The following is a 21,297-nucleotide window of genomic DNA, read 5'->3' on the forward strand; positions in this document are numbered from 1 at the left end:
ATACATTGTTGACCATTATCTGATGTCAAAAAGGCTGCTGCTGCCTACTGCTACAGAATAATGATGAGAATACCAATAAATGCAAAGAGAAAAGATAAGCAACTCACAATTACCAGGAGTCGCAGGCTTATTTCCAACAACTGAGAAATAGATGGCCAGATTAAGGAGCTTAAACCCAATGGTCCATGCACAAATGGTACACAGTCAGACTGCAGTAATGTGAACATGATAGCTTCTTGTTATATACTGAGGTAGCCGATAGATAATCAGTGACCACCTTTTGATTTTTTTTTTTTTTGTTAAACTGTTTAGCTCGCAGTAATCTGCAATAATCTGTATGCAATACATGGGATATCAACAGCTTCATTTCCTGGTGCTAGTGCTGCTGTTTTTCTTGATATTATCATTATATTAATGCAGAATCATAGTAACCCTCAACTCAGTGACAAAAGTTCTACACCAAATATGCAGAGTTCATCAGGATCTGACTAAATGATAAGAGGGAGTCAAAATTACAGTGTAGAGACAAAATACCAACTAGGACATTGTAAACCTATTGTCCAAGTGTCAGTTCTGCATTGTGCATAAATCCACTTATGCTAAAACACTTTTACCTAAAAGTCCATGGCAAACAATAGCTAATGACTTATGTGAGCATGAACGTAAAAGAATCCTTGCTCATGCAGACTGTTACTCTTGTGACTTTAAAATGGTCCGTGTGCCAACCACAACTAGCCAACAAAGATTAGCTTTATTCTTATTATTTATTATGGTGAAATGGTGAAGCTAAGAGAAAAGTACAAATATCTAAATTTATATTAAAACAGCCTGATCCTCACAGAGCTCTTATGGCATACTCATCTCATATTGCTACCAGAGTAAGTCCTTCAAACCTTATGCTTCAAATACAGACATAAACTGATCCATCAAAATAAGAGTCAAAATTTGAGACTAAAGTAGTTCCATACAAAATCGTCAAATGAAATAGCCAATGCTACTTATAAAGATGAGGAAATCGGTCTACATTATGTAACTTATAAACAAAGGTATGGCATCTAGGTCCAGGGAAGACCTTGTTCCACTTTATTCGGCATTCATCAGACCCATCATTGAGTACAATGCCCCCTTTGGTATGTACATAACCAGGCATATCCAACAATTGGAATATCCACAGAGGTTCCTCACTAAAAGGATACAGGGCATATGTAAAATGTCCTATAGAGACTGCCTCAAGACCCTATCCCTGTATTCTGTCTTCTACAGGCTGTTGTCCCAATCTGATGGACCTCCTGCATATCAGCAAAACAAACAGCACCATAATTACCCATTCTAAAGACTTAATCCTTGCCTGTGATATAAATAGGACCTGCTAGCGAGACAGATAGGTATCCCAAACACTACTCCATCTCTGAAACAGGCTCTTCATCAATGTAAAGCAGGATTCTTTCCTAAAACAATTCAAGTGTAACTTAAACAATTGGATGGGGAATAGCAAATTCATCCCTGGTTTGGCACCTATGTCTCTAATGGACACAGACAGCCTGTAAAGGGTTCATCTCCCAGGCCCCTGCTTGTAAATGTTTCATCTCCCCAGCACCTGCTTTCATCTATCAGGGGTACTAGAACTTGTCAGAGATTTGGGATGCATGGATAGGCTTAAAAAGGCCCCTGTGGTCATTACCCTATTAAACACCTATGAAGCTATTATAAATGATAAAGTTCTGCACATCCACTACATTGCCTCCAAACAACTTAAACTGCTCCCTTGAAGTTAGAGGGGAAGAAGAAGTGCACACAATAGAAGCTAAGAATCTAGACATCCCAGTCACATGACTGTCTAAGCCCAAAGCTCTATATAAAAATAGTGTTCTCATGCAGAAAAAAAGCACAGATGGAAAAATGAGTGAGCTGTTAAAGAAAGGAAGAACAGATAGATGTTTTTAAGGATGCAAACAAAGTCAAGTAATTGTGCATTTGTTTGAAAAAGTAATCACAATAGACTAAGATGTCAGCTCCTTGAAACAAATAATCGTACAACTACAAATAGAAGTGGAAAGGCTACATGTAAATGTGCAACATCTGGAAGAATGTAAAGCTGCAACTAAAGCTTAGCTACAGGAACAAATTTACATTATACAAAAACAAAAAGATACAATAAAAAGACAGGAAGAAAATGTAACATATCTTCAAAACATGTTTTTTTGCAGGGGACAAGCTCACTAGTACCCTTATGCTGGGAAGGGGGTGCTGCAGCCCTTATCCCCTGCAAATTAAATATACCAACTCTTAGATCACACAATAGTGAGCAGAGGACATATTTCCAAACTCCATTATTACTACAATATCAGACAGATGTGGCTCAGCTTTCCTATTGACAAAAACAATTTCTACAGTTGTGTAATTTAGCTCAACCCATATATGTATACACACACACACACACAGATATATATATATATATATATATCTATATATATATATATATATATATATATATATATATATATATATATATATATACACACACACACACACACACACACACACACATACACACACACACACACACACATATGTGTCTGTGCATGGGTTTGTGTGTGTGTGTAGATAGCCATTACCATTTTTAGACCAATGTATGGCATTGTCATTTTAAGACTGCTCAGATATTATAATGCACTGCTTTAATAAGCTTGATTCGATTGGGTGTGAGATGTTGGAGTGTGTCAACATCATTTTTATTGTGCTGAGAAGTTCTTTTAAATAAACGTTATCTGTTCAGATGAATGTTTTATCCTGCTATTTTAAAGGCTATCAATGGAAATAACTGGGTAAGCATAGGGTCACATACTGGCCTTATCTTTTTCAGTCTTTTAAACTTTGCAAAATCCTGAAGTAGTCATAAGGCAAATAAAAAAGACAGGATTGCATTTTGTTTTGTAAATACATGATCTGATGTTGTAAATCTTTATTCATTCATTACCATTAGGACCTCGGTTAAATCCTCGGAACCAATATGTCTGTTTCCAAGCTCATGCCAGCCAAAAACTCTCAGCTAAGACCTACCCATAATGCCCCTCTCCTAGTTACTTCAGATCTCATTTGCTGTGTTCCTAGTCAGACGTGCTAGCCATCTCTCTCAAAGCTAAGTAGAAATTTGTTAATTTTAAAACAGTTTCTCTTCTAAATTATTTAATTTTAGTCAAGTTGGTGATGGACAGGTTGACAGACGAGATCAGACAGGAGTCCCCGTGGACTATGATGTTTGCAGATGACATTGTGATCTGTAGTGAGAGTAGGGAACAGGTGGAGGAGACTCTGGAGAGGTGGAGATATGCTCTAGAGAGAAATCAATGAAGGTCAGCAGGACTAAGACGGAATATATGTGTGTGAATGAGAGGGAGGACAGAGGAATGGTGAGGATGCAGTGGTGGTGAAGGTGAATGAGTTTAAGTACTTGGGATCAACAGTTCAGAGTAATGGTGAGTGTGGAAGAGAGGTGAAGAAGAGAGTACAGGCAGGATGGAGTGGGTGGAGAAGAGTGTCAGGACTGATTTGTGACAGATGAGTACCAGTACGAGTGAAAGGAAAGGTCTACAAGAGGGTAGTGAGACCAGCTATGTTATACGGGTTGGAGACAGTGGCATTGACAAAAAGGCAGGAGTCAGAGCTTGATGTGGCAGAGTTGAAGATGTTAAGATTTGCACTGGGTGTGACGAGGATGGACAGGATTAGGAATAAGTAATTGGGGTCAGCCCAGGTTGGAAGGTTTGGAGACAAAGCCAGAGAGGCAAGATTACATTGGTTTGGACATGTGCTGAGGAGGGATGCAGAGTATATTGGGAAAAAGATGCTAAGGATGAAGCTGCCAGGTAACAGGAAAAGGGGAAGGCCTAAGATAAGGTTTATGGATGTGGTGAGAGAGGACATGCAGGCGGTTGGTGTGACAGAGCAAGATGTAGAGGACAGGAAGAAATGGAAACAGTTGATCTGCTGTGGCAACCCCTAACGGGAGCAGCCAAAAGAAGAAGAAGTCAAGTTAACCCTTTCTCACTGTCGCCTATAACCTAGGCCTATTTCCTACCCTTTTCCTTGGTAATTTAATTTTTTTACCTTTATTGGTACTATCCCCCTCTCCTGTCTTTGACAGGCCTTTCTTTTTACTAGTGCCATTTTTTAAAATAACATCATTTGTATTTTCTCACTTAATTTTTCTGTAGGACAGCCTTGTTGCCTTACTATGTCAGACAAAGCTAAGTTGGGATTTGAACAGTATGACAAGTTGGACGTAAGATGCCTAACTCAGATACACATGTTTGTTGTGTCTACTGTTTAGGCATGGATCATAGTAAAGCTGACTGTGACATTTGTGCAAGTTTTAGTAATTGTACACTGGCAGAACTTAAAAATAAACTTATCTTAAAAAGATTACTCAAGACATCTTTTTCAGAGGCTCTCTATGGGTCGGAGGTCTCCCCCCTCCAAAGATAAAAAAACATAAGGAAAAATGGATTACTCAAGACACCTTTTTCAGAGGCTCTATCTGGGTTGGAGGTCTCACTCCCTCCAAAGACGAAAAACATAAGGAAAAGCAGATTACCCATGACACCTTTTTTGGAGGCTGTATCTGGGTCAGAGATCTCACCCCCTACAAAGACCAAAAGACATAAGGAAAAACGGATTACTCAAGACACCTTTTTTGGAGGCTCTATCTGGATCGGACATCTCACCCCCTCCAAAGACCAAAAAACATAAGGAAAAACAGATTACTCAAGACACCTTTTTCAGAGGCTCTATCTGAGTCAGAGGTCTCACCCCCTCCAAAAACCAAAAAACATAAGGACAAATGGAGGCACTTGGTTCCTGCATCTCCGTCAGTTATAGAACCGAGTTGGCTCAGTGTTTCGCTGGGGCCCTTGGTGCAGACCTCTTTGGCACCATGTTCTGTGTCTTCTCCCTTGGGGCCATCCATGATATTCACCCCTATTTCAGTTCTGACCTCAGCACCACTGACTTTGGTGCTGTCCTTGAATCTGATATTGGCTCCATTGATTGTACCTGCTTCGGCACCATCCCCAGCCATGGTAACGACAATTTCTTTGGCTCCATCAGCTCCAAAACTCAAATACCTGCCAAGGACAAGATACTTCCACTCTGGTGCATACTGTCTTAGTTCTGACAGCAGTGTTTTCCCTGTCGGCACCATCCACCCTTGCTGCATCGGCTCTGGTGGAACTGATGCACTCCCGAAGCAGTGTTTGGACCATCTGTACCTTGATAGCTAGCCCGGTGCTTATTTTCTCGCTGGCACCATCTATGTCCATGGCTCCAATGGCTTCCAGTTCTCTTAGGCTCCTCACCTGGAGGTGAGCTCCTCACGGCGAGGTGTAACCCCAGTTCTGAAGTTGTACCTCCCGGTTCCAGACTCCCATCCCTCCTCTGGTCAGCCTGCTGTACAAGTAAAGGACTCACAATCAGCAGCAATGACATCAGTATCAGAACTCTCCCCTAGCATGCACCTCTCCCAACCCTCTATTTTTGGACCCCGGGCATGGGAGTCACAAGAGCAATCTTTGAAGGGAACCCCTTCTCTGGAGTCCTCCTCAGAAGATCCCAGTTGGGAGCCACCCTGGAAGAAATGGTGCAAGAGGAAGCACCTTGATTCACCAAGTGGAATCTATGACTGAAGACACTGATTGTGATGAGGGGGAAGGGTTCCCACATTCTTCCCCAGATGACATCTCATTCAGAGACATTATCAAAATCCACAAGCAGCAGGGAGACTGGAAGTCCTATAACCCTTCTTCTGAGGAATCGGTGTTCCTGCAGGCCTTCTGTACCTGGCCATCTACTTCCTGGGTGACTCCACTGACAGATGACCTTGTTAAAATCATTGTGCAGCATGCCTAGAAGGCCCTGGACAATGTAGAACCTGTCCCTCAGAGACCAGAAAAAAAATTGTATCTACACCTGAAGACCAGCCCCACTGGTCCTAGCAGTTGACAGTTGATTCTATGGTCATGGTGGTGGCCACCAAGAGGGAACTGACAGAAGATAGTTCCACCGTCCATCCTCCAGAGTGTCCCAGACCATGGACAGACTAGGGAAATGGACCTATGCTTCAGTGACATTTGCCATTCAGTCGCTGTACAATCTGGCACACTTTACTCACCTCCAAGAGACCTAAATTCTAAAATGTCTCCATCTTTGGTGGGGTACTGCCTGATGAGGTGTGTGATACTGTCGCCTTTCAGCTAGCTACCCTTGAATCCATCTTGAACTCCTTGATGCATTTGATATCTCACTCCATGAAGGGGCAGCTCGAGCTGCCACATCAGGCATTGTCATGAGACGTAATGCTTGGATGCAGTTGTGTGACTTCGCAGACAGCTTTAAATCTTTCTCCATCAATGCACCTGTTGACAAATCTACACTTTTTGGACCCAAAGTATGAGACACGTAGTGAGAAACATGGAAAGACCTTGTCTGTGGTGGGCATACACCTTTCCAACCCCCAGAGGTCCTACTCCAGGAACCAAAAGGGAGGAAATGTGTGGTTCAAGAAATCCCAAGGACTTTTTCATGACACTCATGGTGAACAATCCCCCTGGGGCAGAGGGGGTAACTCATATATGGAAGACATTCCTTTTGGGGTAGAGGGGGCCACATAACCAGGGCGCTAGAGATTCTTTCTCCGGCAGACCATACCAGCGCTCCTGAGCAGCGGCCCAATTGCTTTCCTCTGGAAACAGTCAGGGGTTATTTTTCTCTGCATCTACCGGCCGGGCATCTTATTACTACCGATGTTTGGATGCAGAGAATAATATCCAGAGGCTACCAAATACCATTCGATTTAACTCCCATCCCCGATGTACCACCCAATCAGAGGGAATTAACAGCCTTAGAAATAGAAAAGCTGCTAAGGAAAAGAGTCATCCAACCAGTACCACCAGATCAGACAGGATTCACATTTTATTTGAGGTTCTTTTTATTGCCAAAAAAGACAGGGGACTGGAGACCAATCCTGGATCTCAGCCTATTGAACAAATTTATCAAACTTCAAAATTTCCGGATGGTCCATTCTTCACTTCCTAGGGAAGGGATAACTGGATGTGCTCTGTAGAACTCCAGGACACATACTACCACATAAAGATGGATCACCACTACCGGAGGTTTCTCCACTGCAGTCTGAGAGCCAATCACTATCAGTTCAGGGCACTGCCATTCGTTCTTTTGACAGACCCTTGAGTGTTCACTAAATGTATGGCAGTTGTGGTAGCTCATCTTCGACTACAAGGATTTCAGGTGCTTCCCTATCTAGAAGATTAGCTCCTTACTGCTCCAACCAGGAATCTTCTTATGCTCAAGGTCTCACTCTCTGCTTGGGGATTAGGATCAACAAAGACAAATCTCAATGTCTCCAATGAAGACACTGGAATTCGTTGGAGCAGTCTTTGACACAACATCCTGTCAAGCTTCTCTCCCCCTCACAGGTTTTCGAACATAACACACAAAATCCAAGACCTTCTACCTATGTGCCAGCATGTCTTGTACTACAACTCTTAGGTTCCATGACGGTTGCCATTATGTTAGTACCACCAGTGGCGAGACTGCGCATGAGAATCCTACAGTGGCTCCTTTCTGCACAATGGTCATTGCTAATTTACCCACTCGACCACATGATATGTCTTTCAAACTATTGCAAGGAAGGAATGTTATAGTGGATGAACCCACAAACGAATCTTGGGTGTCTTCCCCAGCCCACGGCCACGGTGGCCAGAGACGCTTCCCTGTTAGGGTGGGGAGGGGCATTTCTAGGGAAAGACTGTCCAAGGCATCTGGTCCCCTGGGAGGCCAATTTGCACTTAAATGTCCTGGAACTGAGGGCAGTTCTCCTAGCATTGCAAATGTAACATGCATCCCTACCCTCTGGGACCATTGCAATTCAGTCAGACAACATGTCAGTCGTCTGGTATATCAACAAGCATGGCAGAACCAGGTCTTACCCCTTATGTTGGGAAGCCATGAGGATTTGGCACTGTGCGACAGCTTCCAACCGCTTCCTTATAGCAACACACATTCCCGGGAATTCCAACCTTATTGTGGACAATCTGAGCAGGGACATCCTGATGCCTCACTAGTTGTCCCTCAACCCTGTAACAATGGATTGGATCTTCCGACGCTGGGGCAAGCCTTGCTGTGACCTGTTTGCTTCCACCCCAGACTACAAATGTAGAAGCTACTTTGCCCTGATCCCCTCTCAGGGGAAATCACCGAGGGACGCGCTAAATCATGATTGGCCACTGGGTCTTCCCTATGGCCTCATCTGATTCACAGTCTGTGGATCCTGGATCATTCCCAAGACCTGTTATCTCATCCTCAGGTACTGATTCATACGAACCTGCACAGTCTCAAGTTCACAGTTTGGGTCCTTCACTTCCAATGATTGCCAGGCTGCCTGACATCCCATCTCCTGCTCGTGAATTTTTTCTGGCTTCACACAAACCTTCCACTAGGAAAGTTTATTCTATTAAATGGACTAGGTTCTCTATTTGGGCCAAAGATCAGAACTTAGACCCTTTCTCTATGCCCATTCAAAAGATCCTACAATACCTGACTACTGTTTTTGCATGCAGGAGCCTCAGCTTCTATGATCACTGTACATTTAGCAGTTATCGCTCATTTTTATAATGATCTTGATAATTCTTCAATTATGTCACACTGCCTATACAAGAACTTTTTGAAAGGAGTATTACATGTTAAACCTCCAGTCAAGTCTCCATTAGAACCCTAGGACTTGACTTTGGTACTTCTGTCTCTCACAGGTTCTCCTTTCGAGCCTTTTGATTCATGTGATTTGCAATTTTTTGTCATGGAAAACCTTACTTCTAGTAGCCCTTACCTCAGCCAGAAGAACATCTGAGCTGCAGGCGTTGTGTCAAGAGTCCTTACTTGATCTTCCACATGGGTAGGGTGCCCCTTTGTACTGACCCTTCTTTCTTTCCCAAGGTCATTTCTGGCTTTTCCATTAATCAATCTATTGACCTGCCAGTTTTCTTCCTTCAGCATTCTAACAGAGGGAGTACCTTTTGCACACCCTTGATGTGCATAGGCAGCTTCATTGTTATTTGTCAGGACTAAATCTTTCAGGAAAACAGATCAATTGTTTGTGGCCTTTGCAGGACCCAGATTGGATAAACCTGTTTCCAAAGTGACTTTATTCTCCAGGCTTAGAAACATCATTACCTTTGTCTACCAACAGAATAAGCTATCCTTGCCTTCCAGAATAAAGGCTCATTCTACCAGGTCTATGGCTACTTCTATAGCATTTCATTCCAGAGCCTCTATGGATGATATCTGCACAGCAGCCACTTGGGCAAGACCTCATACCTTTATATCTCATTACAAATTGGATTTCGCTTCCAGAGGATGGGAATCTTTTGGTTCTATGGTGCTCAGGAATATCCTTCCTTAGGGTCACCCAGGACTCAAGTAGTTGGGGACTCGGTCCTAATGGTAATGAATGAACAAAGATTTACAACATCAGATAAAGAAGTTATGTCTTACCATAATGTTCCATCTGTGTTGTAGATCTTTGTTCATTCATTACTTTCCACCCTCCTTCCCTCTGCCTGGACTTCTGGTGGACTTTAGGAACTCCTGGTTAGGGTATTTGCTCAGACAGAGCCTCCTACTATTTTTTCTATTACTACATCTATTATCTAAGGGTGGGCAAACTTGATCTGAAGTAACTAGGAGAGGGCCATTATGGGTAGGTCTTAGCTGAGAGTTTTTGGCTGGCACGAGCTTGGAAACAGCCTTATCTGTTCCGGGGATGGAACTGAGGTCCAAATGGTAATGAATGAACAAAGATCTACAACACAGATGGAACGTTATGGTAAGACATAACTTATTTTTTCCAGGAACTTTCATACTCATTGTTAACCAAGCCATCTGTTTCAGCTGCAGGCATTCATTTCCCCCAGAATGCTCTCTTTGCAGCACTGAGAAATATCTGGAATCTGACAGTGATGAATGATATTTATCTTCTCTCCATAGAACATGGAACATGAAGTAGCTTTCCCTTTAGATGTCACCAGGATGGGCACATATGATCCCAGATGTACATCAGTGATAGTTCTGCAGAGGCATATCTATTTTTTGTAAGAGAGCTCATGAAATGAAAAGCCCAGCAAATCTGTGAATTCTGAAACAGTGGATATTTAAGGCAGCTCTGACTATTTCTAAGACACCTAGAATCTTTATCCCTTAAAGGCCTAATTGGTCACTCACTTTGTGCCTGAAAAAGGCAAGCTGATAAGTGGCCAATCATCTTCCCCCAAATCGACTTCTACAGTGTCTTGTTTACAAAATTAATCAATGTCACTGACATACTAATCTAAAATAAAATTTCTGCACCATTGGAACAAGCTTGGAAAAGAGAATTCACTGTTAGCCATGGGATCAGTCAATAAAACATTTACCATGCCAAGGCAGACATACTGTCAGGAAGAGGTTTACCATCCGATTTCTGGAGATCTCTTGTTTGAGTAATGACTTACTCAAACCAAATGAGCAGAAATTACACCACTGTTTCCTCACACCACCAAATGCGGTAATGTCGATAATGTCGAGGTTGACATTATTAACATCACCCAACTTACCTTGATGTTCGGAGATGTCCTACACATGTTTTGCAGGGGGGCAAGCTCCGCTGTACCCCCAAACTCCCTGATAATTATATATTCCAACTCTGAGATCGCACTACAGTGAGAAAAAGGATACTTTTCCTGATCACCACTGTAAAGTGATCCAGTTGTAAACAGCAATACTCAAAACCATGAATGCAAGCTATGTGCTGATGTTTTGGTGGTGACAGGATTTCCATTCACAATTTTAAACTTTTCCAACTATACCCTCAACCATATGACCAAAGGTAAGGTACATTTCAAACACTTGACAGTAAACCTCAAGAAGATAAGCAGTGAAGGGCTACAAAATGTCTTGTGGTTTACTTAAAACTTTTTTTGGTATTTATCATGTGAACCATGCAACTGTTGGCCTGTTAGTGTTGCATGAAGAAGGAAGTTAAGGAACTTAATATTTTCCATTGCTTTTATATTTAGTTTTCAGTAAATTTATGTATGTGCAATAAATGCATTCATCAAGAATAAAATGAGGTGCATACGTTGACCGAAAAATATGTGTGCTTGTGATGTACATGTGACAAGGGACTTAAGTAAATACTTTATTGATATCTGTCACTAAATGAGGTATTTGTTTTAGGTATACTAATATTTGTGTATCAGTTTATATTACCACCTTTTCTAAAGCCAAGTAAGACTCTATAATATGATAAATCTTTAGCAGTCCTGCTAGCCGCTATACTTTTCAACTAAACTGTGTAAAATTCTTAGAATTAACACACTGCTTAAAGAATGAAATCAACAGAGTATAAACAAATTGTTTTTGCATTACTTATAGGTTCATAGGTTGGTACTAGGCTATCGGCCCTAGGGCCTATACAAGCCTAGCCATAACAATTCCCTGGCTATTTCTTCCTACAATATTTACTTCACTGGACCCTTGTCTAGCAGGGTGACTGACGTGATCTTATCGTGAATTTCCTTTCTCCCATACAATCATCCAGGTTCCTTTTGACGAGGGCCAAAGAAGAGCTCTGCTTGACATATATCTGTTATTTGGGGTTATCTGAGTCAGGATAGGTAATGTTTTATAAAAATACAGTTGGGTGACCAATTTCTTAAGGCTGATAGGAGAGTGAGTCAGTTAAGTAGACAGAGTGAATCTAGCCTTCCATAGCAAGCAGTATCTGCTCTGCATTATTTGTAGATTTTTGTGGTTTGAATGTATTTAAGGTTTCTTTGTTATGTATGTTCCATTTAAGGCAGTAACACAGAGCATGTACACTAATCCTCTTTGAGGCCATGTAAAATTATTTATTACAACAGGTAATTACCATATTTTATAAGATAATGACTCTATATGAATGAGGTTCAAAAACAAAAAATTGGAAAACACCTTTACTCCTTTGCTGCTATCTAGTTCACACATACATACGCACACACACACACACACACACACACACACACACACACACACACACACACACACACACGCGCGCACACACACACACACACACACACACACACACACACACACACACACACACACACACTTTCATACAAACAAGGACAGAAAATGGTAACAAATTACAAACAAATATCACCTGAAATATAGCTGACACCTGTTGACATTATAAATTGTAAAAGCCTTTAATGTTTTTCTTCTCCGTTTAACTCAGATTTCACAAATTAGCAGAGTTCCACAGTGATTTGAATTGTTTTGATAACACAAAACTGTGTCACTTTTTCATTTTGTTCCCTGATTTAAAAAAAATGGAAGGGTTGACACTGGATAAGAATTTCTGTTCTTTGCACCTTTCTAGCCTTGGGTAAAGTGGTATTGTAAAGCTTGTAGCAAAAATGAGGGTCAGGAAAAGTATCTCATTGGCAATTGTAATCTAAAGCTCTAGTGTTTAGAAAAAGGGATGCTTCTATACAAATAAGGGTGTGACTGTTTATTACCTTTGTGAAGGAAATGTATAAATCTGAAATAGTTGTGTTACAAGATATCCCAGATTTGCTGTCAAGCTATCCAGCAATTTATCTGTCAAGATAGGCCTGAAAGGGACCATGAAGACTCAAACAATTCTTCTGATTGCATTTGGTCTGGTTGCAGCTCTGCTTACTGTTGACAGCAGTACATTACCTCCTGCTATAAAAGGTATGTGATCATTGTAATTCATTAAAAATTAAAGCAGGTGATGCAAAAATTACAAAAATGGAACAAAAACAGAGAAGTGAAGATGGCAGATTGAGTGAAGCACACAGAAAATATGCAAAATTGGGAGTTTGAGAGATATGGGGAGGGAAAAGGAAGCAGAACAAGAGATGGAAAAAAGAGCTTAACCAGAAAAATGACATCACCATAAACCATGCAAGAGTAATAGAGAAAATATAATGGCAGATCAACAAAGAAAAAATGTGGGGGTAAATTTAAATAAAATGAAACAGATTTGATAGTGATTGTGTAATGCAAAAAAGTTCATTCTAAAGGTGTGGCACAGGAATGCAGATGTGTAAACAGCTCTTAAGAAGTAATTTAAATAACGTGTTTATAGTCATTTATTTATTTATTGTAAATGTATCCACTAACTGTGCATGTTCAAATAGAATAACATTTCCTAAAATGAGAATCAGTAATGTAGGCACATGTCTTTGTTTAGAAATAGTGGCATGCATGTGTGCTTGTGCATGGGTATGTCTGCCTACGTATTGAACATTTAAAAATAAGCATCAGAAGCACGAGAAGGGAGCATGATCTATTACATGCAAAGTTAATGAAGGTGTGGAGGCTAAACATGAATGACTTTAGACCAAGTTACTCCATGCCTTCTCTAATTACATGTTAGCTTTACAAGATTATATTTTGTCTGCTTGTAAATTACCAGAACAACTGCTGCTTAGATAATAAAAATAATGACTTGGGGCAGTAGATGAAAGCTCGAATCCTTTTCAGTGATAATAAGAAAATATACCTGGAAGGGGTAACTATACATGACATTAACCATTATAGCTTTCATAAAGCATGTCTACCTTTCCTTGGCAGATCCCATTCTGCTATGTCTGCACTCACCATTTATATCTTATGAAGAATCTGTCAGTCAGTTTTGTTATCACAAATCTTTGTTACTCATAGCTTATCCTTGAATATTGCTGTGGCCCCAAGAAAATACAGAATTAAGTCCAGTGCTACATCTAATATAATTAAATTTAATTAATTCATTTGCTAACCTGGCTAATTAACTGGTGTATAGCACTACTCGTTTTAGTCATGCCACAGGATACAACTGAAAAAGTACAAATAATATAAATGCAGAGTTTCTCGACTCTGCAATCAGTAGGCATATTTATCAAGTGTGAGAGGAAAAACAGTTGTCAGAGGAGATCCATACAGATAGAAGAACATACAAATTTCATGGACAGGACTGAAAATCCAAACCTTGGAACTGTGAGGTAGATATCTTATTCGATGAGCCATTGTGATGCCCTTTATAAGGGTCTGCATACAGATGAGGCAGGTAAACATGACACTTTCACTTGTTTTTCTTTACTGGAAAAAGATTATGAAAATATACTGAGACAGAATAGCAAGCATTCTATGTGATAATTCACTTCACTTTCTCTACAGAAATCATGCAATCATGCATGCTTAATCTGATCCAAGCTTATGATCAGGGTGATGGATTTTCTGTGCAGGGAAGATAGATTTTATGTTCTTTAATATGAGTCATCACTGATGCAGTATATATTTTAAAAGTAGTTGAAGAATGAAATACATTTTTATAATGGCAGACACCACAGCAGCACTTTAGTCATTTAAGGGTGTTTGCTCTGCTCCATATGAACCTAGGTTTGAAAAACCATAAGACGTAATATATTTAAGTAGAAAGGTGAAGAAGAAACCTCCCTAAATAAGGGATACAGTAAGATTTATCCCTACAGAAAATACTTTTTGTATCTGTAGACATCATTCTTACTGTTACATTTATATTCTTTTGTTGATATTTGTGGGCAAGATATGACTGTTCTTGATGTGTTATTATAGACCCACCAGGTGGTTCTACTTAGGATATTGGAAACTGCATGGTGACAATACACACGGTGCCATAGAAGAGGCATGTCTTCTGTCGTATGAATTATAGGTTAGCGGGATATGTGATATTTTGCTTTACTAAGATATACCCATGTCATGGAATTTTGTTTTAGTGAAATTCCTCTATAGTGCATCAATTTTATACTATGAAATAAGGTCAGTCATGCACTCTGAAAAGAAAATCTTAAAGAAAAAAAAAGAGGAAAAATCACCTAATAGCTTTAATACTCTTAAATTATACAATCAGAATAAATATTGCTTGTTTGCAAAAGCATAACTTTTCCACAATGCTGTGCTTTTGAAGTGCAGCAAATTTCCAAGTTTCAAAATATAAGGGGGAATTTAATAAAGCTTATATGTTTTTCCGTTTTTCTTTCCATGTAGGTATTGCACCCCACTGTTTACATGGGTGTGAGCATTTTTAGATTCAGTAAGAGCTGCTGAGCTGCGTGCACACATGCACCAACACGGAGACTTCCTTGGCATGCAAATCACCTCATAAGCAGGTGAATGTCATGCAAGTGAGGCAGGTAGAGCAATCTAGCAAGCAGATAGGCATTTCTCTTCAGACCCTGTGTCAGAGTCTGTAGTATACATGAAAAAAATTCTGTGTACAGGAATGTAGACAGACAAAATATGGGTTGTAAAAATGTACATATTTGCACAGACTGTAGTACCACATACACATATGACTGAAACTATCACCCTGTATGTCTGAAAAATTAAAGGAAATAACTTAAATTATTTTTTCTTTTTTTAATAATCTGGACATGTTCCTGCAGCATTACCCAGTGTGCAAACATGCTTTATAGAAAATTAAAAAAAAAAATGCAGAAAAAACAAATTCATTAGTTTGTGACAAATGTATTAGATGACTGGACGTGGAGTCCCTACAATGGTGCATTGGTGCTATTGCTGATGTGGGTGAGCTCAGAAACATGTAGTTTTCAGGCTGTGAGCATGGATACCTATGCAAATAAGGTGGAGGTACTGAATAGCAGAAAGGAGTAATTGCGTCTGTGCATCCCCTTTGTGTAGGCTTAAACACCATGTTGCTATTTAAACAGGTGGTAGCTAACACCGGGGGGTGTCTACTGATGTTTAATTCATTGCAGCTGAGGTGCACATGTTTGAGCAGCATGTCATCTGGCTGCGAGTGCCTCCTACAGGGGGTGTGTCTACTAATTCCTAAGCTTTGTTTACTTTCTCAGTACATGTTTGTGCGGGAGCGTGTTTTAAAATAAAAGATGCATTTAATTAGTTTTGACCCTTGTTTAACCTAAAATAGGACCATGAAATGATGTTAATTATATTGTAGACAGGTGCAATCCATCCTAGTTACCCAATCACACACTGTGCCCCTACACCAGAGCTCTATAAAGTATGCATGCACCCTACATTCTGATTTTTCCCCAGTACTCTGCACCATTGAAGTACAGATTTGGGAAGTTTAACTGACAGAATGCTAAGGGCTGCTGCAACTCTGCTACATCTGTATCTGCTAGATGCTGAGGGCAGTGTTGATGCAGCTGCAGACAATAGGCCCAGACAGAGAAGGACAGGAGTGTTCAGGCCCAGGGTAACCTTCCAGGAGCTACATGAGCTGGAGACTGTAGAGCACTACAGGGTGGACAGGGACATACTGCAAAAAAATCATTGAGCTCTGCCACACTCAACTCAGACCCAGAGCAAACAGAGGGGAACCCATCCCAGTGGAAACAAAGGTATGTGTAGCCCTTGGAATACTATTTACAGGTACTTTCCAAAGATGACCTAGAAACATGATGGCGATCTCACAGGCATCAGCATACAGGATACCCTACCAGTTCCTAGACGCCATGCTACCACATGCCAGTGAGTACATTTATTTCCTCCTCACCGCTGAAGCAACAGCCAGTAATATGCAACACTTCTACTGTGTGGCACACTACCCTGAGGTACTGGGTGCCATAGATTGCACTCATGTACACATCAGGGCACCACCCAGTAAAGAGGGTAGAATCTACATAATCCGCAAGAGGTACCACTCCATCAACTGCCAGGTTGTGTGCAATGCCCAGGGGATTATCCTGAATGCATGTGTTGGCAGCCCTGGCAGTTATCATGACTCCCATATCTGGCATGCATCACAGCTGTATCAGATGTTTGTTAGGGGAGATATCCCACATAGGTTCACAAGTTCATTGGTTAGTACTAGGCTATCGGCCCTAGGGCCTATACAAGCCTAGCCATAACAATTCCCTGGCTATTTCTTTCCACACTATTTACTTCCCTGAACCCCTGTCTAGCAGGGCGACTGACATGATCCCCGGGGTGGAATTTTCTTTCTCCTAATGCATTTCTCATCTGCTTTCCCTGTGTAGCACACAGTCCCTGAATACTGACAATATTCTTCTTCTTTCAACTTTTCCCCAGTTAGGGGTCACCACAGCGGAACTCCAGTCCGCTAATGACTGGCAGTAGATTTTTTTATGGGTGTTGAGGTGCCAGCTTGACGCCCAACCTTCAAAGGAGGCACACCCATTCTACGCATGTCTTTCGAATGCCACTCGATTGCGGGGAGGACATGCAGACTCCACACAGAAGGCACTCCAGCCGAGAATTGAATGGGAGAATCTCTTGCTGTGAGGCAACAATGCTACCATTGCACCACCGAGACTTACAAATGGCCATTTACTGGGGGATGCTGGCTACACCCTGGAACTATGGATAATGCACCCATCAGAAATGCATATGCACCCACCGAAGAATGCCATAATGAGGCACATGCACAAATAGGAACATCATAGAGTGTGTGTTTGGGCTTCTGAAGTCACAGTTCTGGTGCCTCGATATATCTGGTGGAGCCCTGCCGTACTCTCCAGCCACATGTGCACATATGTTCATAGTATGTGCAATGCTACACAATACAATCCTGTGGAAACACCTGCAGCAGGATCAGCAAAGGAAAGGGATACACAACCCCCCCCCCTGCCTAGGTCATCACAGCCACAGTCACAGGAGGACTTGGTGGAGGAAGCCCCTGCTGATGTCCTTGTAGGCAGACATAGGCATTGCCAGTATGCCCTGGCTTTGGCTAAGAGACAATGCATAGCTCATTCAATGACAACTTAGGGCCCTAGGGACTGACACCTTATTCCTACTCACATGCATATAGTAAAATTGATGCCAGGCAACCCACACAACTTGTAGCTATCCATGTACTGGCTGTGTACCACTTCATACAGAGTCAGCCCTGAACTACAGTTCTGTCAGCTGTTGCATTTGCAAGGAAGTCCCTAACCAACACACTGCTTGTAAGGATTACTATAATATGCTATTGTATGTATGGATCCACTGCATTTATGCAAGGAAATATAGTGGGCTATTTGGGCACAAGTAACATCCACAGTGAACTACAGTTACCCAGTCCACTAGTATGCATTCCTTAATATTCACTATGCCTCATGGTTGGAATATGCACTACATCAGTCAAGGGAGATGTTAAACAGTGGGGTCACATGATAGTTGGACTACAGTGTATCCCAGCAGAACATGTGCTGTTGTTTCCCCACACCCAACACAACAGTTTTCCCATATAACTGGTTTAACAGTAGGTAAACAATAATATATCAGCAGTCCAGGCAAACACAGGGCAGTAACATAGAAACTGATCACACATTGTATGTTTCACTTAATGCAGGAATAACAACGTACGTATGTATACTGTTGATTGTGTGATGAATGAGTACTCTCTGGTTGGCAGCTTGAGTGTCTCAGTGGACTAGGGAAGTTAATATGGGTGATGCTGTTGATGATTCAAATAAGGAAGTATCCACATTTTTTTGCATGTGAGGTATTTTTATGTTGGTGTTTTCACATACTGTCAGTCTGTGTGTGGTGTAACATGATGAAACTGTGTCAATTACATTAGACAGCTGGAGAATGCCATGGATATTTTGAGTGAAGTGCAGTTCATAGGTTCATAGTTATGTACTAGGCTAAGGGCCCTGGAGCCTTTACAAGCATAGCCCATAAAAGTGCCCTGACATCATGCCGCCCAACGTTAGTTCCCAGTATCTCTATCAAATAGAGCCACTGGAGTGATCCCCGGGGTGAACTTTCTATTTCCCATCCACTCATCAAGATTTCTCTTGAAGAGGGCCAGTGAGGTGTTCTGCTTAACATGTATGGGAAGTCTATTCCAGAGCAGGGGCAGTCTCTGGGTTATGACCCTGTCCCTCCAGCATGTTCTGTTGATTGTGGTAATGAGGTTGAAGTCTCTGGAGTGTGTGGTGCAGAGGAATTGGTATTTCTATAGATGGATCATTTCTAACAGAGCTGGGTCAGACATGGCTTTGTAAGTCAAGCAGAGATCACCTCTTAATAGACGATATGAGACAGAGAATAGCTGGATTTATTTGAATCTCTCCATGTAGGATATGTGTTTAAGGCCTAGGATCTTCTTCATTAGGAACTTTTGTGGCCTTTCCAGCTGTTGCATGTGTTTAGTGAGGCACATGCCAAAACGGGCATTATACTTGATGACTGGCCTAATGAGGGAAGAGTCGAAAGAGATGATGACCTCTTTTTTCCTGGATGCAGAACCCTTGGTAATAAGATGTGCCACACGGAAGGACTTTCTGACCACAGTGGCAATGTGGTGGGTGAAGGAGAGGTTGCTGTCAACCTGTGTCCCCAGATCTCTTATAATTCTTTCAGTGTTCAGTGGGCTCCCATCGATGTGGTAATTAGTGGGAACTGAGTTTTTCCCAAAGGGCATGATGACGCATTTTTTGGCATTAAGCTTAAGGCCATGATTTCGGCACCAGTCATTGATCTCAGTGAGGCCTTTCTGTAGGGTGTCTACATCACTTGGGGAGTTAATAATGCCTCCCAGCATGCAGTCCTCTGTGAACTTTGTCAGCCAGAGTCCCTCCATGTTGGCCTGGACTTCTGAGAAGTAGATGCCAAACAGGAGATGACCCAGGACCAATCCCTGTGGGGCTCTACTCGTGGGTGGCTGGCAGTCCGACTTGGAGCCCACTACTTTCATACTGTGGGTTCTGTCTGAGCCAATTTGCAACCCACCTAGTGATAAAGGGGTTTATGCCAGTAAAGCAGAAACAAGGACAGATGTCAGTGTCTGTAACACACAAACTCCCGAACTTGAGTGCAGGTAGGTGTGGCCTGGAGTCACTTTATAGGTACTGACAGTCTCACTGGACATACCCATGCACTTAGTTAAACTGAGCACAATCCTGTTGCCTCTTGATCAAAATGACCTATTATGTATTCATATGTCTATACATACATACATATATGTACACATATTCATATATCACTATCTCTCTCACATACATAGTATATCTATATATATGTGTATTCAAATAGATATATACCTATATATACAGCAATATATATATATATATATATATATATATATATATATATATATATATACACACACACACACACACACACACACACACACACACACACACACACACACACACATATATATATATTTATATATATTTATATATTTAAACATACTTCTCAGTTTATCCCCATATATTTACACAACACATATACATATCATAATAGCACACAGTTGCATCTATATATACATCCCTGTTATATACAAAAATATGTGTGTGGATGCCTGTATTGTCCTACATACCCCAATACTGGTGAGTAAAGCTGCTCTATCACATATCTATAATGCTGCTCAGAGGATCCAAAGTAAGGGTTCAACAGTATATAATGCTCTTACCTACAGACCCCTGTGCCTGCTGGATGTCACCACATAGACAGCAACAGGTCAGCAGATAGTATAATGTATAATGTTATCTACGCACGTGTGGACATGGCAGATTGTTTCTGCCCACAGGCTGCCCATCCAAGTGCAAACAGCCACATATTGCCATATTGGTAAATGTAGACACATTGCTAGGATAATAGTTATCTCACTGCTAAGATACTGCATGGACATAACAGTACAATGCAATATCACTCTGCAGGCCACAGATGCAGTTCAACACAAGCCTAGTTTGTGCAATCCACAAGTAGTTTGCCTGCAATCACATATAAAACAGACATCAGCCATGGGCATGTGCAATAAGTACTGTGATCTATAGTGTGTAAAATTAGATAGGTAGGTGCTCTAATCTCACTGCAGGCCCCTTGGTGTGTGTGTCTGTGTGTGTGTGTGTGTGTGTGTGTGTGTGTGTGTGTGTGTGTGTGTGTGTGTGTGTGTGTGTGTGCGTGTATTCCCCTGCCAAGCAATGCAAAACCCTCATGGGATATCAAACTAAAATGGTAATGCAGTTTTTGGCCTTGTAAGTTCCTGCTGCCTTCCAAACTTCCTGCTTCTACAAGGCCAGATGATGTCATCTACCTTAAGACTACTAGCTGCCATTGCAATGTCAGACTTAAGCTGTGGTGCATGTGATATGTACTGTGATCTATAGTATCAAGACTTGATAAGTTCTAATCTCACTGCATGTTGCTTGGTGCATGTGTGTATGTCCATATGGCATGAATATGATCACCTGAGTAACTTGAAAGAAGTAGGGTTTTTAC

The 21,297-nt window shown here is 41.3% G+C and overlaps 1 protein-coding gene across 1 annotated transcript in view; it reads left to right on the forward strand.

Moving 5' to 3' along the window:
- The first annotated feature begins 12,660 nt into the window (after positions 1-12,660).
- The window catches only part of LOC122808813 (mucin-5AC-like), a 49,144-nt gene continuing 40,507 nt past the window's right edge, over positions 12,661-21,297 (forward strand). Inside the window, exon 1 of the mRNA XM_044079873.1 lies at positions 12,661-12,801. Within this exon, the coding sequence (XP_043935808.1) occupies positions 12,711-12,801 (91 nt within the window). The 5' untranslated portion in view covers positions 12,661-12,710. The remainder of the gene's footprint in view (positions 12,802-21,297) is intronic.

This window comes from Protopterus annectens, chromosome 8.part0 (genome assembly GCF_019279795.1).
Source record: "Protopterus annectens isolate FY-2018-M chromosome 8.part0, PAN1.0, whole genome shotgun sequence".
NCBI lineage: Eukaryota > Metazoa > Chordata > Ceratodontiformes > Protopteridae > Protopterus > Protopterus annectens.